Source organism: Carettochelys insculpta, chromosome 3 (assembly GCF_033958435.1).
Source record: "Carettochelys insculpta isolate YL-2023 chromosome 3, ASM3395843v1, whole genome shotgun sequence".
In the NCBI taxonomy this organism is placed as follows: domain Eukaryota; kingdom Metazoa; phylum Chordata; order Testudines; family Carettochelyidae; genus Carettochelys; species Carettochelys insculpta.
Window position 1 is genome coordinate 117,387,365 of NC_134139.1, and position 26,131 is coordinate 117,413,495.

Here is a 26,131-nt window from a genome sequence, read left to right on the forward strand (position 1 = left end):
GAGCCAAAGGGAATCTCCGCAGTACAGCCTTCTTTGTCTGGAAGGATGTCTATGCCATTGGACATTAAGACTGGGGTAGAAACTTACAGATGAGATAAAGGATTGCGGAGCCCCCCACCCCCCTATGGATTGTGGAACCCCTCCCTCTCCTGCACAGCAAGAAACCCCACATACAATACTATGCTATAGGGATTCATATTGTACTCAAGTATGTGTGTCTGCAAATATCATTGGCCCTGTGAAAAAGTTTTCAGGAAAACTATGTTTGTTAGTTTAATTGCTGTGGTGTTATATAAGAGACAGTAGAAGAACCACAGAACATTCTAATTTTATGGGTCTAACAAAAGTCATGAGATATTTTATTTAGCTGTGATAGAGTGCTAAGTTTTTAAAAACAGAAAATTGCAAATAATGTAGGACCATGGAAATTAAAGGTGGAAAACATTTATATTTTTGGGTCTTCTAATTCATTTTTTTTGCCAGTTGGGATTTCCCTTGATAAGCTAGATGAACTTTCCCCACAGAATTGATTAATTTTAGTATATCCAACAGTGGACCTCAGACCATGATAGTGTCACTTTTTTTCATTTATTAATGATCTGAAAGAACATTCTGGTAACCTGAAACTCATTTATGAAACATCAAATGGCTTGTAACTAATGGTGTTTTAAGGGTGTATCTTAAAGTGAGAGCCCTCATAAAATCTTTTGATTCTAACTCATACTTCTGAGGTAAATTTATGTATCATGATTCACTAATTATAAGTTACTTTTTTCTTTTGTGTTTAATGTTCTTGATAGGTCCACAATATGTGGTTATAATCAATAGATATGCTATCTGAATTTCAGAATAAGAAGTGTGATGATGTTCAGATGTATGTCTTAGAAATTTCTTATTTAAAGTTCATATAAAATATGTACTTCTTTTGAAAACATTTTACTCGTTTGACGATTGTATTTGTGATTTACTGATGTTTGCTATTTTGTGGATTAGATCTCCTTGCTGAAACAGAATCTGGAGATGCAGCTTTCCCAGTCTCAGAGCTCCTTGCAACAACTACAGGCCCAATTTAGTCAGGAGCGACAAAGGCTTACCCAAGAGCTTGACGAACTGGAAGAAGAGCATCAGCAAAGGCATGAGTCCCTAAAGGAAGCGCATATCCTTGCATTTCAAAATATGGAACAAACAAAAGAACGAGAACAAAAGGCATGTTCTTCTGGATATTTCAGACAAGCACATAGGGCACATAACAGTAGTATGATTAAATGAGCCACTACTAAACTCAGAGACTCAGTAAAGAAAATTCTTTGCATTATTTCTTTTTTCTCCAAAACAAGAGATGTAACTAACATTAATAATATGGTTACTGTAGTTGAATGTTATACAGGCAAATTGAATAATGTGCTTTATAATACATACATTAACTGTTAGAAGTTTAACAACGTGCTGAATTTTCTGGCATCATGTTAGTATGTTTAATCATTATCAACATCCCCTACATATTTTTATCCAATAATCTAATTTTTTTTAAAAAGTTCTTACTATACTATCATTCAAGTTACTGCATGTAGTAACTTTCTTAGTACTTTCCAGTCCATACAGGATAGCTCTTCTTTTAATTTGTTACATTACATTTCTGAAAAAAATTCTCACCCCACTCCATTGCTAGAATCCTTTTGAAATCTATTTCTTTACACTTGCGTACATCATGTGTTTCCTTATTTTTGTCCACTGTCAAAGGCCCTGAATCTGCCTGGGCAGCACATTACCATTCCTGCTTAAAGATTAATTTATTTTGTTGGGGCTCCATGTGAGAGCAGGAGTCCTCCAAGGCGCGATGTATAGTAAGATCAGGGCTGAAAGCTGTAACATTACTTTGGTTACAAATCCTTCTAAACCTATTCTGACATGCTTGCTCAAGCTAAATAAAGTAAAACCTCAAAGTTATAAACATACATATGAACTTACAGTTCAGAACTGGATGGTCTACCACATTCCTCTGGGACATGAAGTAGGCAATCAGCAGCAAAGAACCCCTCTGTTCCCTGCACAAAATGTCCCACGTACAATACTGTGCTATTAACCATCAACTGCTTTAAAAAAAAAAGGAAAGAAAGCAGCATTTTTCTTTTGCACAGTAAAGTTTCAAAGCTTTTGTAAACTTTTAAAAAAAGCAACCCCATAATCTTTTGTTCAGAATTACAAAAATTTCAGAGTTATGAACAACCTCCATTTCCAAGGTGTTCGTTACTCTGAGGTTCTACAGTAGTACCTAACTTTATATGCTGTTCATTTCAGTAGGATTATTTGTGCAGCGGAGTGCTGCCTGATTTGAGAAAGGATGGCAGAATCTAAACATTTGTGACTTTTAAAAGATTTTTCACAACTAAAACTATGCATCTACATCCTACCCCTAGTAATGATTTTTTCATAGTATTTAAAAGATGACGTGTTTTTTAATTATACCCACTGTAAGCTCTTTTTAACCTACTGAAGCTGACTGGAGGGTTGGGGCAAATTACAAGGTTTCTGTGAAAAAATGACAAGATTGCAAGAGTAAAAGCAGGAGATAATAAATATAAAAAAGAGTTGCGTCTGGTAGAACAGAAAGGAAGGGGCAGATTTTAGAAATATTATGTGTTGAGTGCAAAAATAGTTGCATTGAAATTATGTTGTGGTTTCATGTTTTGCTTTGTGCACACTTGGACCAAATCTACCCAAACAAAAATGACTTTAGAAACTTAAACTTTGGGTATACATTGGTAGTTGTAGCCTGCCCTTGTTCTATGGACCAATTGGGAGTTAAGGTATGGCCCTTACTCAGAAGTACTGGTTATCACTAGCATTGGCAAAGAATAAGAAAGAAGTTTTTTATTGCATTTTCATGTGGGGGAATAGAATAAACATTACATTTTTAATAATGGTTTAGTGTGTCACTGGCTTTTTAAAATGGTAAATTGGAGGTGTTTAATAATACATGCATTTTTGTAGTTTTAAAGAGAATCCTTCCTGTTACTTCATTTTTAAATATTTTATGCACTGCTTTAGACTGTGTAAAAAAAGTCTCCTTGTGGATTTCATAGGAACTAGAAGAGCATTTACAACAAAAACATGCAGAGGAACTTCAGACACTGAAAGAAGCGCACAAACAAGCGATGGAAGGTTTCAAACTGGAAATGGAACAGGAACTTCAGACCCTTCGATTTGAACTGGAAGATGAAGGGAAAGCTATGCTGGGTATAGTATTTTCAAGATGGTGTAAATTACTTCAGAAGATATAACTACCAGTTGCATAATTAATAAAACTATAGACATCATAAGCACTTCCCACAAGCTTCATAGCAATGTAAGTGAAATATAAGCTGCATCTACACTAGCAAGTTCTTTCGAAAGATTTTTTTAAAGAAGAGGGCTGTTTTGAAAGATCGCATGGAGCATCTCCACACAGTGTTCTTTCAAAAGTAAATTGAAAGAATGTGGCATGCCTTTCAAAATCGCTCTTCCTGAAACAGGAAAGGAAAAGCACCCCATTTTGAAAACTTCTTTTGAAGGAAAATGTGTGCAGATGCACCCACAGGCTCTTTCTTTTCAAGAGAGCAGTCCTCATGGGGCCTGATTTTTTGATCCCTGGTCTATTTTTTCAAAAGAACAGGGCAGGAACTCTGTGCATGCTCTCTTTCAAAAAAGCAGATCACTCTTCTGATTTGCTTTTTTGTGTGGGGTCACACTTTTGAAAGAAGTTCTTTCGAAAGAGGTCTTCTGGAAGGGCTTTTTACAAAAGATCTCTATAGTGTAGACATACCCATAGTGTAAAACTAAGGATGTCATTATGAATAAAGAAGCACAAAAAACAAGCAGTCCTGTAGCACCTTAAAGACTGACCACTTTATTTTAGGACCCACTTCATCAGATTCTGATGAAGAATCAAAGTTGGAGATGATAACTAGAGAAAAGTATTTTGCCTGTTAGGACAGAAAGAAAACAGCAGATTCTAGAAATATTACAAAAGGAAAATCAACTGCATACAAGGAATAAGAAGAGAGAAGATTCAACGGTTATCCCCAGTTTAAGGGCTCTCTTAAGGAGTATTTTGGTGTTGTCAGCTGCAGCAGAGAATGGGAAAAGTGGGTCTTAAAACAAATCAAAAATTGATCTCAAATTATGATTGTGTACCTTGTTGCTCGACTTCATTTTGGTATAAGATACATATTTCTTAGGTAGTTTCTAGTCAGATTACACTTTTTCTATACCACATCATGACTAGGCAAAACCAACACTGTACGTGCACAAATGTTTGCCATTTGGGCACCAGCACCATGTTTCACCTGAGCTCGCTACTTTCATTCTGCTTTGTGTGCTACCATTTTTGTTCCATTTTTTTTTTGGTAGTGCATGTTTCCTGTTCCCTTCGTTGGAATGTTTTGTTGCTAGTTTAGTATTTTTTCCAGTTTTCCACCTTCATCTTTTCACCTGATGAACAGCTAGAGTTGTTCTCTTTGATTTAACTTTTGATGAGGCAGTTCATCTCAACAGTGTTGCATCTCCCAGTCCATCTTGCATACGTTTTTCTGAGTCATTGTTTGGAGCACTCAGACCAGAGTTAATGTTAGTCCATTAACTTCATGCTTTCCATTTGGTGAATAGCCTATGCTCAGAGATCTCCCATCCAAATATATTTGCTCATTGTTACCTTTCATCTGGGGAATCTCTCTTCTCAAACAGTGGGGCAGGGGGTTGTGAATTTTGCAGGTGTTTGTTCTTGCTGGCTTGCCCTTTAGGGTGGCATAATCCTAGTTTTCTACTCCCTGTGTGCCTCATTATGTCAAAACAAATAACCCTTTGCAGTAAAGAAAGGGTTCATTATTAAATCTTCCCAGCATATTATCAAAGTAAGATTATCTCTGGCTTTAGTCTTCTCACATAGACAAATCTTGTATAGACTTAATTAATGTTGGTTCCATAACACTAGCCAAAATCTCCTTTCTGATCCTGGATGGGAAGGTAGAAGGTATGTCAGTTTTAACTTCTTAGACAAGAATTATCTGAAGAAAGACCCACCAGATACCTTTCACAAAAGGACCTGCCTGCTTGTCGCAGGAATATGAGAAGACATCTCACATTATCCCCTCCCATTTCCATCATCTTTAATGAACAGTAGAGAGGTTTTGCTCTTCATTGTTGAAAAGGGGAATCTGGACAATGCCATTCTTCTGTTGCACACTTCTTTTATGGTTCTACTGAGCAGTACTACACACCTGTTCTCATTGCTCCACTGCAAGCTGAAACAATCTGTGAGGAAATATTGTCTTCTTCACTGACAGTAAATTCATCAATATTCTGTTGCTCCAACCAATCCAGAAACTGAATATTGTAATCTTCGTAATCCTGCACAGTCTCATGCATTTGCGATGCTCTCCCAGATCCACAAATGGGCAATATTCGTCTTTGCAAAAGGTATGCCAACGCTAGAACTGGAAGGTGTAAATTCCCGCTTAAGGAGACATATTTATGCTAGCTCTGTTCAAGATAACACACTAAAAATGGAGGTAGCTGCTGCAGCATGAGTAGCATGAGATACGAGGAGCCTTGAGTACAATCCTGTCTAAGATGTTAGATGTATACTTGGGCTGGCTAGCTCATCCTACCACCTGCATCTCAGCAGCCATTTTTGTGTTGTTAGTGTGGTCAGAGCTAGTGTGGGTATGTCTCTTTGAGCAGAGTTAATACCTTCTGCATCTAGTACAGACAAACTTTAAATATATTGGAAAACGGAGAGCTTCAGTCAGGGAATTTGTGATGCAGTTACCTGCATCACGTTACTAGTCAGTAGGCTCACTATATCTTTTAAAGTTACTATTGAAAAATTGACTTGACCTAGAGTTTAAAGTGACCTCAGAGCCATGAACCTCACATTGAATCCCTAGATCTAAAAGTTTAGGTTTTGGTTGCTATTGTTTAAATAGGTCAGTGGACTGTTGCTTTTTTTTTTTTTTTTGGGGGGGGGGTGTCCCCCCCCACCCCCCACAATCCGGCTTTTAGAAGAGGGATGTTGATATACTGGGTAGAATTCAGAGGAGAGATACAAGAATGATTAAAACACTGGGAAACATGCCCTATATTGTTAGAATTAAAGAAGTTCAGTCTGTTTTTCTTAGCAAAGAGCAGGATAAGGAATGATATGATCGTAGTCTGTAACTACTCAACAGACATTTGGTAGTGCAGCACTTAAATACTATTACTAGCACTTTGATACTGTTTCTTCAGTCTAGCAGACAAAGGTATAACAAAATCTATTGACTGGAAATTAAAGCTACACAAATTCAGACTAGAAATAAGGCATAACATTTTAATAGGTAGGCTAATTATTTATTAGAACAATTTATGCAGGGTTGTGGAGCATCCTCCATCACTGCAAATTTTTAAATCAAGATTGGATGCTTTTCTAAAAGATATGTTCTACTTCATGGGTCAGCAACCTTCTCGAGGCAGAGTGCTGAAATTTGACCTTTTGACATCTACATACAGTCCAAGTGCTGGTGGTACTTTTTAAAGTCACTAATAGTCATATTTACAACAACTTAATTAGTCAATAAATAAAGATGCAGAGCTTTACTGTATAGTGGTGGTTGGTAGCATTAGCTGGTGTTTTGTTAATCCACAGGAGACATGGCTTTGAGCAAGCTCCCAGCTGCATTGTGGAGGTGGGGCGGGGCTGCACTCTCACCTTGCATGCCAATGAAAACTGGGTTGTGTGCTACTCTTGACACACATGAAGGGAGTTGCTGACCCCTGTTCTAGTTCAATCAGGAATAACTTGAGGAAGTTCTTTGGCTTTTGTTATACAGGGGTTCACATTAATCAGTGTTTCCTTCTGTCCTTAAAATCTATGAATCTGTACTGTCATCTGTAAGCATATATATTTTACGTACTGTGCCTTCTTTCATATAGAATCAAATTTCCTGTACTTTTTTTGGACCTCTTTATTAATGAGATAAAGAATCAGCAATATTGCTCTGTTTCAAAAGCATGCATGCGCGCGCACACACACGCACACGCATGCGCGCGCCCACACGCGCACACACACACACACACACACACACACACACACACACACCCCTTTAATCGGGGTTTGGTGGATATGTTGCAAACATGGGTAAACTTATTTATGACTAGCAAGCTCAACTCCAAGCTAATTCAAATCTTTCTACCCATGCTAGGAATCACATTTTCCATTTGCAGTGCAGACATACCTTAAGGACCTAATCCAAATAGAAGACTCTCATTTACTTCAGTGGACACTGGATGAAGACCTAAATGGCAAAAATATTAGCAGCAAAAGATCAATTGAATCTCATACTTCCCAACAGTTTATGTAAGGGTAGAGGAAAGAGATGCCCTTACAGTTTTCAAGCAGTAAAAGCACCAAAGCATGTACTAGAGCTTGTTGTGTCAGCTATTAAGTAACCACGAAGTTTAATAAATGAAGTTGACACATGTCTTAGCAGTAAAATCAGCTTCAGACTGATTGACAAATCTTAGTTGAAGATGTCATCCGAATTCCATACCATCGAGGCTAGAGTGGTACAAAATTGGTTTACTGCAGCACAGAATGAATGAGTCACAAATGGAAAGGCATAGGATTTCGCCCTTACCCAGAATTAATAACAGCTTAGCCTGTATCCACTTGGAGCTATCATATCACTCAGGGTGCCTCAATTCTGCAGCTGCCAGCATGCTTCCCAGCTTAGATAGACACAAACTAATTGTTCCAGCTAAAGTGCCAAAAATACTGTATTGATATCTGCCCAAACGCATACCTAGGATTTCATATGCGTTATATCTTAACGATTTTCAGCAGGCCCAGTTGTAAACTGGCTAGTAATTTTAATCCTGCATTGCCAGTTGCAGTGCACCAGGGCAGGAGGGTAGAGGTGTTGTTACTGGAATTTTTTATAATTCCCAATGGGGTAACATGACTTTAGGTAACACTAAAAGTATTTAGATTTACGGTTTTTAGACACTAAGGTTTTTAGACTTCGTTGTTTGTTTTAACTTGATTACCAGAAACTGCTGTCTAGATTTGATTTTGTTTTTAAAAGCCTGTTTTTAAATTAACACTTAACTGTGTGGTTTTATTATTTTATTAATTTACTAGCAAATTTACCTTCATTACTTAGGTCCATACATAATTAATTTGGGAGTAGGGGGAGAAGTAAGAAATAAAAGGAAAATGTACATGCTTTATGTAAATTGTTATATTGTTATTTTTATAAAGTGAATTTATATTTTGGATTTCTTAAAAAAAATTACATGGGAATTCCATCAAGCATATTTTTTCTTCATGACTATATATGCTTCTAATTTGCTACGTTCTCTTTTTTTAAAAAAGGGCTGTAATCAATTTGGTTTCCAGTAACATGTTCTCATTTTCAAACCTGTAAGCATTCATTTAGCTGTGCCAAAATGGATCACTACTCCAAATTTCTCCATTGTATCGCTTTTTTTTAAGGTTTGAAGCAATCCTTTTCCATGTTTATTCTGTTTTCCTGACTCGTCTTGGTTCAGTCTCTTTCAACATTCACTCAGTTGATTTGGTCTCTCCTGTTTGATTTTTGAGAGAGGCAATCACTTTACAGGCACATCCCATTTTCCTGGCACAACCATACCCTTACGTTGCTTTACATTATAATGGCTACGTCTACACGTGCCCCAAACTTCGAAATGGCCACGCAAATGGCCATTTCGAAGTTTACTAATGAAGCGCTGAAATGCACATTCAGCGCTTCATTAGCATGCGGGTGGCAGCAGCGCTTCGAAATTGACGCGGCTTGCCGCCGCGCGTCTCATCTAGACGGGGCTCCTTTTCGAAAGGACCCCGCCTACTTCGAAGTCCCCTTATTGGACGAGAGCCCTGTCTGGATGAGACGTGCGGCGGCAAGCTGCGTCAATTTTGAAGCGTCACTGCCGCCCGCATGCTAATGAAGTGCTGAATGTGCATTTCAGCGCTTCATTAGTAAACTTCAAAATGGCCATTTGCGTGGCCATTTCAGAGTCTGGGGCACATGTAGACACGGCCAATAAGAGGAAGCTGTATATGGAAATTGGTGGTCCTAGCTCTTGCTGTGTAGTAGGAGATCTTGATCAAACAGACAGACAAATGGAAAAACTCTCTAAAATATATAGTAGGTAGTGGCTGAATGCACATAATATGGTTGCAGTTAGCTTGATTACATTTTGGGCAATATAAACCCCCTGAAATCCAGGACAGCAGGGTCACTTGTTTCACTTAAGTTGCAAGTGGAAAAAAACCAGCCATGTAGTGACTGACAGACATTGCCATATGCATGTGATGATGCATATCAGTGGCTGTTTCTACTTAAGTACCCAGGTCACGAGGCCTCTGGGAGCACTGCTAACGTGGCACTCAGCTCCCACTCTGCATGCAAGGACCTCAGGTCTGCCTGTTGGTAGAGCCATGCGTGGATACAAATGTCTACACATAGATGGGGGTATTCACTTGATAGACACTGGTATCTGCTGATGCACAAGACTCGACTCTACCGAGCCTGGTCCCACCACTCCCCGGATCCAGTGCTTGGTGCAGGCAGCTCCTACCTGTTGAACAGCTGCACCACCCCCAGACCTGTCTCCTGTCTGGGATCATACAGCCCCACTGGCAATGGAGGTGGGGAATGATGCAGCTGGCATGGGGTGCTGGGTCCCGGGAGCAGTGGGAGCATGTTCCTCTCCTTTGGCCAGAGTGTCTCCTGCGAGTAGACTCCTGTGGATCAGTGGATACTGTTGTCTATACATGGATATCCACATCCATGGGTAGACATTTATATCGATGCAGGGCTCTTGCAATTGGCATCTCCTGCTCCTCTTGATGCCAAAAGGCAGGACAGATCCAAGACTCATTGAGCAGAGAAGAGTAAGCAGCAGGGCCCTGGGGTGGTAGGGAGGTGGATCAGTTCCTGAGAGCTTGGGAGGGGACAGCAGGGAATATGCTTGGGCTGAGGCTCCTGGAAGAGAGTGGGTGTAGGGGCGTATGGGCCAAAGGGCAAGACTCATGGGATGGAAGAACCTAGGAGGGGAAGGGGAGCATTTGCATCTTAGGCTGCGTCTACACTATGAGATAAATTCAAATTTAAGGCAGTTAGTTTGATATTAACACATGACTGTCTTCACTATAAATACCATTAGCTTGATTTAGGGAGCAGTAATCTCGAGATAACAAAATTGCAGTTACCTGATGGGTATAGCGTCAAGCTCGAATTCAGAAGTTTGATGAAAGGCCAGCGTGGAAACCTTTAATTGAATTTATTAGCCTCCAGAAGTGTTCCCTATATAACCCACAATGCCTCACACTGCTCTGCTCTGCCCGCTATTCTCCAATAACGGGAAGACCATGAATTTCAAAGTGGGAGCAGTAAGTCTTTGGCTGTGGAGTCATGTTTATATGAGAGCCTGAGAAATATCTTTCTTTCTTTGCTATTAGCACTGTGAGTGCGTCTACCCATTACAAATAGCCCCTGCAGGGAGTATGTGGCTCTGTCTCTACACTTGTTTTTTTTCTGCGCTGCCTAGCACCAACCGCTGCCCTGCTGCACCACATGGCAACAAGACTGTGGTGGGGGTTGTGCTTACATAAGACACTGAGAAACTTCTCAGCGGTTTGCATTTCTGTGTGACTCCCTCTTTCCTCCCCCACAGGCACCATGCACTCTGGGTCTTTCCCATGCTCTGCCACATCACATGGGTAGCCCCAAACCCATTAAAAGGGTGTACCTGCTGTTCAGTGCTGACCATGCTTCCAGGCAGCACCATGTCATAGACTGCACATGTTTAGGGCTCAGTCTATATTTGGGGGCTTGAAGCCGCCATGGGGAAGTCTCATCTGATGGCTAAGATACTGGGGGGTTTACTGCCGCCATGGAGAAGTCTCCCCCGGTGGCTAGGATATTTGGGGGCTTGCTGCCACTGTGGGGAAGTCTACCCCTGGTGGTTAAAATACTCACGGAGGACCACCTCAACTGGCCCTCCACCAACTCCCCCTGCAAGCCCATATTGGGACTTGCTGCCACCAGGGGGAAGTCTCCCTTGGCAGCTTATATGCTGGCAGAGGACCACTTTAACTGGTCCCCCACTGAACACCTCCCCCATGCCCATACCGGTGCTTGATGCTGCTTGTGGGGAGTCTCCCCTGGTAGCTAAGATATTCGGGGAGGACCACCTCAACTGGCCCCTCACTGAATGCCCCCGTGCCCAGAGTGGGGCTCGCTACCACTGGGGGAAGTGTCCCCTGGCAGCTAAGATATTCGGGGGGAATACTTCAGCTACTTCAGTAGCTGCAGACCACAACACCTCCTCATACCCTGACAAAAATATTTTTGAGAGCTTGCTGTCCATTGCAGACATGTTCTGGTTTTATATTTCGGTTATAAAATCTTTTTGCTACTATCTGCTATCTGTCTTCATGCCTTGACCCCCTCAGAAACATGGGGGGACGGGGGCAAGGTGGGATGTAGTTGAGATTCCTGTTTGTGTTAGAAGTTCAGTGTATGTTATTTCACTGGCGACAGCCATGTTGCAAGCAATATCTGTGTAGTGTAGGGGAAAGTCAAAAATTCTTTTTCCTACACTTTTCTATCCTCTTTCTTCTAACTTCAGAATACAGTCTGGGCCCCTGCTTTAATTTCAGGGATCACATGCAATGAAGGGGGGTGGGACACTCAGTGGATGGCCAGTGAGAGCACAGTCATTGCACAGAAGCCTTATAGTGTACTGGAAAGCCAAAGACTCTCCCCATCAGCAACTCTATTTTCTGGAAAAACTTTCCTATCTTCTCTTTTTTCATGCTTTTCGGGGTCCCTGTATTAGTTTCAAAAAAGTAAAAAATCTTTTTTCCTAGACTTTTTTCTATTGTCTTTCTTCTAACTTTGAGAGTCCCTGTATTATTTCCAGGGATCGGATGCAGTCACACGAGGGGGGACACTCAGTGGATGGCCAGTTGAGAGTTCAGCTACAGAAGACAGATATTTTTGTAAACTTTTTTGCTATCTGTGTGGATACCCTACTTTTCCTTCCTTTCAGTGGGAAAAATGGATATTTGCTTAACAAAGGAGGAGAATGAGGAAAATGCAATGTGGGAAGATGATGTCAGAGACTAGCAAGCATACCCAGAATGCTACAGGGATGAGGGAACTATGGGATAGGTTTCCACAATGCACTGCTGCAACAGTAGATGTTAGCCAATTTGAGTATGGCAGGAATGAGTTGACTTTGTGAGGAGTACGTGGGAAGTGAGGATGGTCAAATTCAAATGTATAAATTCCAGAATTACAAAATCAATATTAATAAGTTCAAATTTCTCTCTTAGTTGTAGACACAGCTTGAGAGGGGAAGAGGAGAAGTGGGCTGGTGGGGGAAGGCACCTCATGGGGGCGGTGGCAGGGTTTTCTGACTCTCAAAGGTGACAGATGTATTTGGACCCCAAGCAGCTTTGATCTGGCTCCTACTACCATCAAGACTGTGGTACTTAGAGCTGTAAGAGTAGGGGGGATTAGGAGAGGTCTGTTTTTTGGGAGTCTGTTCAAGGTTCAGTTCATCTTTGGCACATTCTTCCTCTTTGCTGGTGTTTGATATCATGAGCCATCAGAGCTAATTTCCTCTTTGCTGTCTCGGTAGCTAGCCATCATGACACCTATATCATCACTTCATACAGGAAGCAATTTTCTATCTCATTGTTAGGTGAGCAGTAATATGTTGTGAAAGTTTTATTATGTGAATTAACATTTTTTACAAACATTTTTTCCTTTTAATCATGATACTTAGCGTCTTTGCGCTCAGAGCTAAACCATCTACATGCAGCAGCAATTGACCAATTAAGGCACAATCATCAACAAGAATTGGTAGCTGCTAAAATGGAATTTGAAAGAAGTATAGAACTCAGCAGACGACAGGTAAATCAGAATTAATGATAACTGAATGTAAAATGACATATTTAGAATATGTTTTGTGTTAAGTGTAAAGCATAACTGTATTACTAAACATGCATATTGAGAACTTTAATCTTTGGAATGTGGTCAATGCTGGACAGTGCTCCTTCACCAGTTACATAATAATAGAAATTAAGATTGGAAGAAATGTCCGGCCGACATCTAATCCAACATTTTTCTCAAGGCAGGACCAAACCCAACTAAAACATCTCAGCTAGGGCTTTGTCAAGCTGGACCTTAAGTTTGCCTAATGTGCCACCTGTTCGCCATCTCCGTGCTCCCAACTACTATATGTGGGAATGTTAAACTAGCCCACAATTCAAGTCTATGAGCTACCTTTCAGTTTCAAAATTGTACATCCTTTTTAGGGCACAGTGACTGGAATCAGAGGGACAAATTGTTATTTCCCAGTAGAGTTAGTCTTCTAGACTTTGTCTTTTAGCAAGATTTCAAGGGGAAAATAATGTTTTTATGGGGCCACTAGTGCTCTAGGAGCCAAATGCAACATATAGGTGCCATGGAAAACCTCAAAACTCCCACTGAGTTAGTACCTTAATCTGTAGACACCCAAAGTTCATAGGAGCCTATGGTTCTGCTTCCTTTGAGGTACCTGGGCACCTGTCTCATGCCTAAACTCAAGTAGATTCCTCAAGCCCTGACTGTCTTGCCTGTGGAGCCTGCTCCTCTTGGTGTTCTTAGAATACACTTACACTTATACAAAACTGCCAGAGGAGGCGGTAGCGTATTATAACTTTTAGCCCATTGATTAGTGTAGTCATCCAAAATGTGGTGAACCCATATTGAATTCACCTCTCTTCCTCACATAAATAAGTGTTTAAACATGAATCCCTCACCTGGCCTACCAGTATCTTAGCCACAGAGCAAGGATGTATTTTGGGAAATCTCTCTTTCTCTTTCTCTCCCCTTCCCATTGAAGCTGTTAAATTGTGTATAAATAATTAAATATGAATTGAAGAAGGGTGAATGGACAAGGTCGTCCACAACCCAGGTGAATGCCTTAACCATTGGAATACAGAGTCATTTTCACACACTCTCACACAGTGGTCCACCTCTTCCTTCTCCTCTGCCAATTTTTGAGAAAAAGAGCTTAGATACCTAAGTCCAGGATAGGGTCCACAGCTGTGGATCCTGAGTGGAGAAAGGCACTTCCATTTGGTCTGGAGTGAGCTACCAAAGTCCTTCTGGGAAATGGAATTTAAGCTATGCCTCCTGCTCAGCATCTCCCATTGGTTAATTTAGGAGGCTCCCCACTCAGTGGACTGGCTTTTTTTAATCCCATTTTTCAGTGCTGATGTCTCCCCATGCATTGTTTCGGATGCTGAGGTGCCCAATTCAGGGCTGTGGATTCCAGTGGTTGGCAGGGTGTCTTTCAATAGCAATTTATGATTCAGTCACTTGAATTTTTCAGTTTCCATTGAAAAAATAAATTAGGAGCCCCCTTCACATTTTTCAGTAGTATTAACTACAAGTGTCTGTTCAGCCACAACTTCCTGTTCAAAGGAAGACAGACTGAGAATGAGAGTATTATTATTATTAATTTATAGCCATTGTACCCAGAGACTCCAATTATGATTACTTGTCAGAAAACAGAAATTATAAATACTAGAAATGGAAGGGACCTGAAATGGTCATTGAGTCTAATCCCCTGCATTCATGGGAGCACCAAGCACCATCTGGATCATCCCTGACAGCATGTTTATCTAACCTATTTTTAAATATCTTCAATGATGAAGAGTCCACAATCTTCATACGCAATTTATTTTAGTGCTTAACCATCCTGACAGGAAGTTTTTCCAAATGTCCAACTTCAACTTCCCTTGCTGCAACTTAAGCCCATTGCTTCTGTCCTATCATCATACTTGAAAGCTGTTATCATGTCCCCTCTCGGTTTTCTTTTCTCCAGACTAAACAAACCTTATTCTTTAATCATTTTTGTTGCTCTTCCCTGGACCTTCTCCAGTTTACCTACATCTTTCTTGAAATGTGGTGGACAGAACTGGACACAGTACTCCAGTTGAGGCCTAATCAGTACAGAGTAGAGTGGAAGAATTACTTCTCATGTCTTGATTACAATACTTCTGTTAATGCATCCCAGAATGCAGAATGTTTACTTTTTTTTCAATTGTTGATTCATATCTAGCTTGTGGTCCACTATAGCCTCTAGATTCCTCTCTGCAGCACTCTTTCCTAGACAGTCACATTCCATTTTGTATATATGAAACGGATTGTGCTTTCCTAAGAGATGTGCTTAATCTTTATTGAACTTTATTCTGTTAACCTCCAACCAGTTTGTCCAGATCATTCTGAATTATAATCCTTTTCTCCAAAGCACTTGCAACCCCTGCCATCTTGGTATCATCCACAAACTTTATAAGTGTACTCTCTATGCAATTATCTAAATAATTGATGAAGATACTGAACAACACTGGTCCCAAAACTGACCCTTGCACAACCCCGCTTGTTATACCCTTCTGAGAATGGTTATCCAACCAGTTGTGCACCAACCTTATAGTAGACCCATCTACATTCTTTCCCTAGTTTATTGACAAGAAGGTCATCTGGGACTACGTCAAAATGCTTTACTAAAGTGTAGGTACACTACATCTACTGCTCGCCTCTTATCCACAAGACTTGTTATCCTATCAAAGAAAGCTATCAGGTTGTTTTGATATGATTTGTTGACAAATCCATGCCAACTGCTACTTATTACTTTACTGTTATCCAGATGTTTGCAGGCGGATTCCTTAATTTTTTCCTCCATTATGTTTCCTGGCACAGAAGTTAAGGTGACTAGCCTGTAGTTTTCTGGGTTGACCTTATTTCTCTTGTGTAGATAGGCACTGCATTTCCCCTTTTCCAGTTTTCTGGAATTTCTACTGTCTTCCACTTCTCAAAGATGATAATTAATGAATCAGATACCTCCTCAGTCAGCTCTTTAAGCACTCTAAGATGAACTTCATCAGGGCCTTGTGGCCTGAAGAGATCTAACTTTTTAAAGTAATTTTTAAGTTATTTTCCTGTTTTAACTTCTGAACCTACTTCCTTTTCTCCAGCATTCACTATTTTAGGCATCCAGTCACCTCCAAGCTTTTTGGTGAAAACTGAAACAAAGACATTGTTAAGCACCTCTGCCATTTCCATGTTTTCTGTTATTTTTTCCCCTCTTAATTGAGTAATGGAGCTACCATGTCCTTGGCTGTCTTCTTGTTCCTAATATATTTCTAGAATATTGTCTTGTTACATTTTATATCTCTAGCTACATTGAGCTCATTTTGTGCCTTTGCCTTTCTAATTTTGCCCCTACATACTTGTATTATTTATTAGTTATTAATTAATTATTATATTAATTCTTTGTACTTTTTCCCAGTTTTGATTTGTAGATATTTGGAATTTCCTGATTTAAGACAGGGTGTTCTCTTGCAGTACTCCTGATCTTTTCTTTGCAGTGGAATAGTATGCTCTTGCACCCTTGGTAATGTCTCTTTGCAAAAATGCCAACTGTCTTCAATTGTTTTTCCTGTTAGGGTCCCATGGGAAGCAAGACTATCTGCCAGTTCCTTGAGTTTATCAAAGTCCGTCTTCTTGTAATCTATTTTCTTTATTTTGTTGTTCTCCCTTCTGCCATTCCTTGGAATCGTGAACTTTATCGTTTCATGATCACTTTCGCCCAAGCTGACATCTACTTTCAAATGGTCAACCAGTTCCTTCCTGTTTGTTAAAATCGAATCTAGAACAGCCTTCCCTCGTTAGCTTTCTCCACCTTTTGAAATAAATAGCTTGAAGGCTGTAAACAAACATGCCAAACTTTAGCCAAAAAAGATAAAAATATCATTTTTTAGAATGAAACAGCTTCTGTAATCGTAATTGTATGTGATTCATTCTTCTCCTACGACATGCTGATACATAGACTTTCTTCACAGGTTTGTGGGTGATTTTTTTTTCTTTATTCTTGCACAATAGAAAATATTTTTTATTTCAATTTTCCTTCATCAGGATTTTGATAATGACTTTTTTAAAGTTATACTTTATGCTTTGGCACCATAAATGGTAAATTTAAAAAAATCTAAAGTAAAAGGAAAAATAAGCTATGTTATCCTCCAGAGGCAAGTATTTTCCATTTGAAACAGGAGTGCATTAATATTCTTCGTTCTTGATATTTGCTTATTAGGAGAAGGAGTTTTTGTGCCGAATATCAGACCTACAGGATGAACTCAAACATCGTGACCATCATATATCTGAATTGGATAAGGAGGTTCTAACTCTGCATGAGAATATAAGTGCCCTGACCAAAGAACTGGAGTTTAAGGGGAAAGAGGTTCTCAGAATACGTAGTGAATCCAACCAACAGATTAGGTATGAATTTTTCTACTATAAAATGTATTAATCTCAACTGCTAATGTTTGCAAGAGATGCTTGCTTTGTGGGTTGTTAATGTAGGTATTTAGTCATGTGATTCTGTACGTCATTTAGCCTTTTCCAGGAGGTATTGTAAGTAGATACTATTATATGATTGAGCTGTAATTTTAATACCATATTTTGGCCAACTTTAATTAATATCCTCTTGAGTGTTATTTAAAACTCATTGTGTTGATCTTAAAAAAAAAAAAGGGGGGGGGGCATTAAAGGAGATGACTTTTCCATGAAATAAGCTTTAAATATAGAGAAAAGTAAATTGTAGGATCTGACGATCCAGTAATTGCTGTCAGTGTTATTTGGTGTACAAAAAGCCATTTCAAACCTGGTTGAAAATCATGACGAAGAAAGCAGACTGATGTTAGAATAACTTTTTTTTAACCAAAAATAAATTAAACAGGATACATGAGCAAGATTTAAGCAAGAAACATGAGAAAGAGCTGGATGTCATGACAGCAGGCCACATCAGAGAGAAACAAAGCATGCTTGCAGATTTTAATAAGACCCAAGAGCTGCTCAAGGAAATTAATTCAGCTTTACAAGTTTCGTAAGTTTTATTACATTAAAAATCATATGTGGCTGAGTTTTGAGTGAAAAGTACCATAATTCATTAAGGTAGCCAATAAGTTACCAAGTCTCCTTCAAGAGAGACACAAGTGCAAAAACTGCCCCAAGTATGGGCTCTAATCCTGCATTCCTTACACACACAAAATTCTCATTAACCTCAGTGAGAGTTTTGTGAGTGTAATCAGATGCAAAGATACAGGGTAATAAAAATAACATTACATTGGTAATTTTTATATACATTGTAGGGAACATGTTATTCAAAGATTTTATTGTTGCTGTATTCTACTATCTTAAGTGAGAGAATAAAATTGCTTAAATAAAGCTATAAATTCCAGAGACCATGTTTACTTTCAAAATAGTGAGTGTTGTAAAAGATGAGGAGGATAAGATATTTTTCAATAATTACATTTAGCTTTTATTAAAATCAAATAAAGTTGTCCATTTGAACTGGAAGATTTCTGTTTGACCTCTTTAAAACAAGTGAAAACTTTTTTTCTTTTTTTTTTTTTTTCTTTTTTTAAAAACCACAAGGAACTCGTATATTTTTCTAATAACTTAAGCTAGTCAGGGAGCCATTTCTTTGAGCAACATTGAAGGTCTCTTTACATGAGTTAGAGCATCATATACATGTATCTTTTAATATATATCCAAGCTATTTGATTCACATATATGAGGGACAGGCAGCGGGGGGTGGGAACAGAAGAACCTGCACTCCCTAAATGTAGTTGAGATTTTCTGCTTTCTCTGTGAGGTACAGAACAAAATCTCATCACTAGTAAGAGAGGTGGTAAGGTATTTTATGCTGAGGTAATTTAGTGCTTATCTAAATGGGGGAATTTACAGGCCTTATGGTACTGGTATAAATATACTACTATATTACCTTGGCTATGTCTACACGAGTCCCCCCCCTTCGAAAGGGGGATGCTAATGAGACACTTTGGGAAATGCTAATGAGGCACTGCAATGAATATGCAGTGCCTAATTAGCATAATGGAAGCTGTGGCACTTCGAAAGTGCTGCTTTCGATGTGCACGGTTTGTCTACATGAGGTCCTTTTCGAAAGAACCCCACACACTTCAAAATCACCTTATTCCTATAACCAAATAGGAATAAGGTGATTTCGAAGTGTTCAGGGTCCTTTCAAAAAGGACCCCGTGTAGACGAGCCACATGTGATTGAAAGCAGCACTTTTGAAGTGCCACGGCTGCCATTATGCTAATGCAGCACAGCATATTCATTGCAGCGCCTCATTAGCATCCCTCTTTTGAAAGTGGGGGGACTAGTGCAGATATAGCCCTTGTGAGGTAGTCAGAGGATCCCAGATATGAACCATTTTGTGGCAATTAAACATCCCTTTTACTCAAGTCAGATCGCACAGCCAGCTATGGATGTCTAATTGCAGTGAAGAGATAACGTTAAGAGCTCTTTTACACATCTGCAGAAGCAGCACGAAAGGCGTGCAGGAGTGGAGGTTTCTCTATGTGTACAATGATACCTTCAATAAGCCAAGCAATAGCAGTGAATCTACTTTAGGAATCAAAATGTAGGGTGTGGAGAGGAACTGGGCAGCTACATGTGTCTGAGATTACGGTCTGGCAGTATTAAAGAAGGTGGGGTGAATTTGTCTAGAAAAGACTGAGAAAGATCTTTAAAATAATACTAATACTTAGCTCTTCTATAGCACTTTTCATCTATGGATTGCAACATATTGTACAAAAAAGCAATTATCAGTTATGTCCACTTCACAGAGTAGGAGACTGAGGCACAGGTGCACGGTCACACAAGTGCTGGGAATAGAACTGAGGTATATATGTCTAAAGGGACAAATCCTTCAGGAAGGCAAAGATATTGCTAGAAAGTCAAGCAACTTTGCAGGAGAAATTGCAAGGGATATAGTAATATCTGCATACCTATTATCATAACCTGAAAACAATATATCTGAAGAAGGCATGATAATGTCAGGAAGGAGGATGACCCACCACTTCAGAATCACAGAATGAACAGTATGAAGATCATTAGATATACTAAATAACAGGAATAGACAGAATTCATTCTAGCATACTAGGGGAATTAAGTAAGGAATTGACATGGCTCTTGTCAAGTCACTTTGAAACGTTGCTTGTCATGAGGAGGGTTCTTGAAGACTTATATTCGGCTTATTCTTGAATAAGTGAATAGACAGAAACAGGAAACTCTAGACCAATAAGAAGACTGGATTCAATTTTAGAAAATATTTTACAGTCATTTATAAGGGTTAAGCTGGTGAGTTCCTTACTGAGAGAGCCATCAGCACATAGATTTATATGTTGAAAGTAAAACCTAATTTCAGACTATCTGATGGGCTTTTTTCAAATAAATTAACAGATTTATTTATATTACTACAAGGATAAGTAAACAAAAGAAAGTCGAGCAAAACATGCTAAGTATCATGTTTGATAGGAAACATGTTTATGAAAATGGATGAACATTGACTGAGGTTATTCAGTCGATGTATTCATAAATTATTTGAAAGAGGGGCTGAACAGTGTAGTAATACATTTGCGGATGTTCTGGAAGTACTCAAGACAGTTAAGTGCAAAGCAGACTGTAAAAAGTTATTTATAAAAGGGAACTAACAAAACTGTATGACTAGGAAATGGCTGATGAAATTCAGGGTTGATAACTGCAAATTAATTCACACAAGAAAAAATATAAGTTGAACCTCTCTAGTGTGACACCTTGGGGAACCAGAGAATTTGCTGAGCCATGAAAGGTCAGTACAGTGTGTGACTGTGTCTCCATAAGCACGGGAATTAAGAAAGCACCCCCAGCATGTCTCTACACCCAGAGGCGCTGCTGCTATCCAGGGTCCCAGCCACCTGTCCCCAATCTTTGATGACAACCTCAGGTCCCAGCTGCCGATCCCTCTGATGCTGCCAAGATCCCTGACCGCTGTCCCCTGCGCAGCTGTGGTACAAACACAGATATCTGTAATAAAGCAGTATCTAGGATCTGTGCTGTGAGGGAAGAGCTGTGGATGGCACCCAATTGGAGGTGTTTGTGTTAAACCCAAGGGCTCATATATACCCAGATGCCTGGGTTCTGTTTGCAAACTGAATCCTGCAAATTTTACACAGCACTGATGCAAAGCCATGCAGAAAGAAAGCAAGTGGGGTATCCATAGGATTCATATTGCTCAATGTGTAAATTACTGCTGTAAGGCATAGAAAAATCATGATCTCTAGAGGTGACTGCAGGTGAAGAATTCTGGTGATTACAAACCATCCTCTTCCAAAGTTAGAGGGTTTTTTTTTTCATGCTGCTCTCCACTGATTTTTGTTTCATGCTGCTCTCCACTGATAACTAAATTCCTGGAGTTACAAAAACATGAAGAATCTGAGATAAAGTTGAGGATGCAGAATTGAAAGAAGACTTTAACCCATTTCTCAAATGTGTTTGTGTCCAGGCTGTCACAACTGAAGTTCAGTGTTCCAAAAATTTAAGATCTTGCAGTGTGTACTTCGGGAGAAAATATAGGAGAATAAGTTATATCAAATGATCCAGAGCTACAGTGAGCTAGGGAGGGAAAGGATTTAGGAATTGTAATAATTTAGAAGTTTGGCCACCATTTCTGGTACCCACATAAAAAGGAAAAAGGTTATTAGATTATATAAATGGGAATAAATTGTAAAGCGAAGGATGTGATTCAACTATATAAGGCTATAACTAGGATATATTATGGACAAGCAGTTTCGGTCACCAAAAGATATCTATGTTTTAGAAACTGTATGAAGGAAGGTAACATGCCTGCACAAGATATCTCCAGCTGCTTTAAATTCACTTTGCATCACTTAATGCAATGCATAACAGATTTGGTGAACTGGAGAACGTCTCATAGTAACTTTGAGGTGTAGTATTAATTAGCTTTTTGGTTTGTTTTAATTACACTTTTTTGATATAGACAGCAAAAGTATCCCTGAGATATTTGAAAATAGGGTGGCAGGTGTGGATAAATGTGTATTATACTTTGGGGATTTGTCTACAATAGCTTATCCTAGCAGAAAATTTATAGGCAAAGCCACTGAGTGTATATCCATTATGCTGAGTCTAAAGCTTTTTCGGATCTGAAGGTGCAATTGCGGTGTTCACATTTTCAGTATTTTGTTAATTGTGTTATAACTACATGGTGATTTTTGGGGGAAGCATTAATAAAGCTTGATTAGCTGGCACTAGTTTTTCAAATGATTCCTATAGTCGTGGCTGTCTCATCTTGTGTGAATTGTCTTACCTGAATTAGAAAGCAATGTGTTTCTGATTGCACAATTCAGAATGGTGTGTTTCAGAAAGTATCAATTTTCCACAGATCAGAATGTGCATGGCTGTTTGCATCATGCAGCTGCAGACGGAACTTCTGGGTGAAGTGGGGGAAACCCTAAGTCTGAATGAAGTTCCTTCCTCCCATATACTGCTATCCTGTGTTCTGGTTTCCTTGATCCCATTTCCTCACAACAAAGCCATGCAATCATTCCATGTTAGTTGCTGTATCACCAGTCATTTGCTTGATTTAATCAAAACGCCTTCACTCCCTTTAATTGTTCAAAAAGCATCAACTGGAAAAGATCTGTGCCCCTATCATCTCCAAAAGGTTAAACCATAAGGAAGCTGTCAGCCCAGGAGATTGCTTATTTGAACCTATTGAAGCTTTTTCTTCCCTCGTTTAGGGAGGTATAAAACATGGCTCATGTTGGGACATAGAAAGGACACTGAATTTGCTCCATTTATCAAATGATGCCATTCTTATGAGCCTGAGATGTAGGCAGTCATATAAGGCTGAAGTCAAAATTACATAATTGTTTCTGAAATTACTCTTGAAATGAGAAAGGACCTATATCTTAGGAAGCAATGAGGAATTAAATTCATGCTGACTAAGCACTTTAGCTACGTCTACACTGCAGCGAGCTTTTGAAAGATGATCATGCGGAAGATATATTCTGGAAGATCATCTTTTGAAAGAATGTATCCACACACAAAAAGTGGATCGTCTTTTCAATCCGCCCTTTCAAAAGACAGGCATGTTCTTTCAAAAGAGAGCAGTCACACAGCTACAGGCTCTCTTTTGAAAGAACGGTACAGGAAATGCCACAGATGGGGGTCACATGGCTGCCAAACCCTTCCAGCGCTGCAGCCAGCTGCTCCTTTAAAGGGCCTCTTCCCCACACCCTTGCCCTACACCCAGTGAGACCTGCAGGGTTGCCACAAGCCCTGCAGAGCCAGTGCATAGACCAGATGGCTTTTGCACAGCCCGATGGACCCACACCGGCAACTAACAGGGGCCATCATCAACACCTTGGTTGCCCTGATGATCACAGCAGTCACGGTCACCCTCAACCTCCTCCTGGGGTGCAAGCTACCCTGCCACGGCCATGGAACCCCTCACCTTGGAACCCCACCAGCATTCCAAGTGGGTGCCCCACTGACTCTGGAGCCTCCTCAGAAGCTCCAGCTGGTGATGGGGGAGTGGGACGGTGTCAGCTGGCTCCAGAATTTTAGAATGAGGAAGCAGACCTTCCTGGAGTTCTCCCAGTGGCTCGCTCTTGCCCCCAGACATCAGGACACACGGATGCAGCCTGCCCTCCCACTTGAAAAGAGGGTCACCATAGCCATCTAGAATCTAGCCACCCTGCACAGCTACAGCTCCATCAGGCACCATTTCGGTATGGGCAAGGCCACCGTCAGTACTGTCCTCATGGAGGTAAGGCATGCTTGGGTCACACACCTACCATGGGAGGGGGCTCCCAGGAAAGGGGACCCATTGGGGACTCAGGGCTGGGATGGGGTATGGGGGACTGAGGCCAGGAGGAGGCATGGGGCGGGGGCCGAGCACACGCTATCACACCCTCACCAGTGCACACGCTTTCCATCCCATGAAGGTTTCCAGATTATCAATGCCATGGTCCTGCAGAGGGTTGTCCATGTTGGAGACCTGGACGCAGCTTTCACCAGCTTCGCAGCACTCGGGTTCCCAAACTGCTTTGGCACCCTGGATGGGACTCGTATCCCAATCCGCACTCCAGAACACAGCGCGGGCTGCTATATTAACAGAAAGGGCTACCACTCCATGGTGCTACAGGTACCAGGTGCACCTCGGGTTGGTTTATGGATATATACGTGGGCTGGGCAGGCCGCACACGTTACGCTCACGTGTTCAGGAAATAGCCTCTGCTGGCGCATGGAGGGAAGGAGAGCTCCCGCTTGGAGACACCACCATGCCTCTGTGCATGGTGACGGATGTTGCCTACCCCCCAGCCCTGGCTTATGCTGCTCTATACTGGCCACCCTAACCCCACCCAAGAGCTTTTCAAAGCCTGACTCAATCACACTCACAATGTGGTTGAGCGGGTCTTTGGAGCTTGAAGGGCCAGTTCAGCTGCTTCCTGGCAAGCCTCGAGGTGGGACTGTGGAACATCCCCTAAGTGGTGGGTAGCCATGTCCAGCCCTGGATTTGAACAGTTGGTTATCACCGCTAGCCGGCAGGCCAACTAGAATGGGGTCTGTGTCTGGGAGGCTCTCTGCGAGCACTTTGGTCACAGGCCCCACTAAGTACCCCCCTGCAAGCCCCTGCACATATTCACCCCTCAATGTCAACCACCCCCCCCACACACAGCCACCCCTCGTGGCCCTCCGCTCCTACCCCCTGCACACAGGACACGGAGATGGGGAACAAATAAACACTTTTACTGCCTGAAAGAACTTGTGGCTATATACAGACTGGGCTGACAACTATTTACAGTGGGGAAGTGGAGCATACTGTGTACAGTGAGGGCAGGAGACAGGGGGACCCCTCAACTGCGGGAGACATCAGCCCAAGGCAGGGGTGGAGCCTCGAGACCTGTCGGCCCCAGGAGCCTCTCCTGCCCCTGGTTCAGGGTCCCAGGTGGGACTGGGATGGGGCAGGGAGGATGGGGAGGTAGGGCCGTGTGGGGGCCTAGGTTGGGGTCAGGCTCGGCAGTAGGGACAGCTGGAGTGGGGGAAGCTGGGCCAGGAGCTCCCAGAGGGTGGCTGCCATGTCCCTTAGGGTCCCCATCCATCTCAGGCAGGGTGGTGCTGCCTGGGGGTGTGGTTTTTCCACCACAGTGTCCAGGATGGCATGTAGCAGGGAGCTGTCTCTGGACCCCAGGAGGCTGCAGAGCTCCCAACAGAAGGGGCAGGATGCAGACCCTGCCCCTGAGTGGCTGGCAGAGGCCTGGGCCTGGGCATAGCCTTGCTGCAACTCCTTGACCTTGTTTCTCACCTGGTCAGGTGTTCAGGCAGGGTGTCTCCAAGTAGCCAGCCCATGACAAGCCGGAAGAAGGCAGCTGCATTGCAGCGCTTGCTGCCCATCTCCCTCAGCGCCTCCCCCTCCTCCCAGAGGCCCAGGAGGTCCCTGAGCTCTAGCTCCATTCAGGAGGGGGCCTGTGTGGGCGTCTGAGAGCCCTGCTGTGAGGGCTTGGTGGGGTGAGGGGGGATGGGGCTCCTGAGGCACTTGGCTGGCTAGCCATGCTGCTGGCTCATTGATGGGGATGGCTGTGAGGCCGTGCTAAATGCAGCTTGTGGTTGTGCTGCTTGCACACTGTCAGCTTCCTGCCATGGAGTTTCTGGGTCCATGCGACTTTGGAAGTGCAACTGCATGCAGGAAACATAGTGCCCCACTGCTGCTGGCCAGGGCATCTCCATGCCCCAGCTGGCTGGCGCCATGGAGGACTCCTTTTTCGAAAGAGCAGGCTGTGGAGCATCTACGCAGGTTTTCTTTCGAAAGGGGCTGCTCTTCATGCCCTGGGATCAGAGGAGCGCTTTCGAAACCAGTGCCGTGATCTTTCAATTTCCTTTTGAAATTGCACATTTTGCGTGTCGATGCCCTGTGTGCTCTTTCAAAAGTGCCCTTGGTTTTCAATTTTCCTTTTGAAAGCCCATGCTAGTGTAGATACAGCTTTTAAGTTTAGTTTTTCACGTTTTTTCTTCATGCTAAGCTTGTTTAAATTCTCTGTGTTTATGCTGAAATTCAAGGTAGTAACCTGTGTGACAGATGGATTTGACAGATACATGTTGCAGTGACTTTCTAGTGAGCATATTTAGTGTCATGAGTTTGATCTCTGTTAGGACTTTGAGAATAATAT

At 41.4% G+C, this 26,131-nt stretch overlaps 1 protein-coding gene across 4 annotated transcripts in view; it reads left to right on the plus strand.

The window, feature by feature from the left end:
* The window catches only part of FAM184A (family with sequence similarity 184 member A), a 161,097-nt gene that overhangs the window by 116,982 nt on the left and 17,984 nt on the right, over positions 1 to 26,131 (plus strand). For 3 of the 4 annotated variants that reach the window (XR_012645058.1, XM_074990667.1, XM_074990665.1), the window contains exons 10-14: positions 994 to 1,206; positions 3,084 to 3,237; positions 12,835 to 12,962; positions 17,188 to 17,372; positions 17,833 to 17,979. Coding sequence is in view for 3 of the 4 variants with exons in the window: in XM_074990667.1 (XP_074846768.1) it covers positions 994 to 1,206; positions 3,084 to 3,237; positions 12,835 to 12,962; positions 17,188 to 17,372; positions 17,833 to 17,979 (827 nt within the window). In the remaining variant the exon portion in view is untranslated. The remainder of the gene's footprint in view (positions 1 to 993; positions 1,207 to 3,083; positions 3,238 to 12,834; positions 12,963 to 17,187; positions 17,373 to 17,832; positions 17,980 to 26,131) is intronic. The other variant, XM_074990666.1, reaches the window with a different exon arrangement.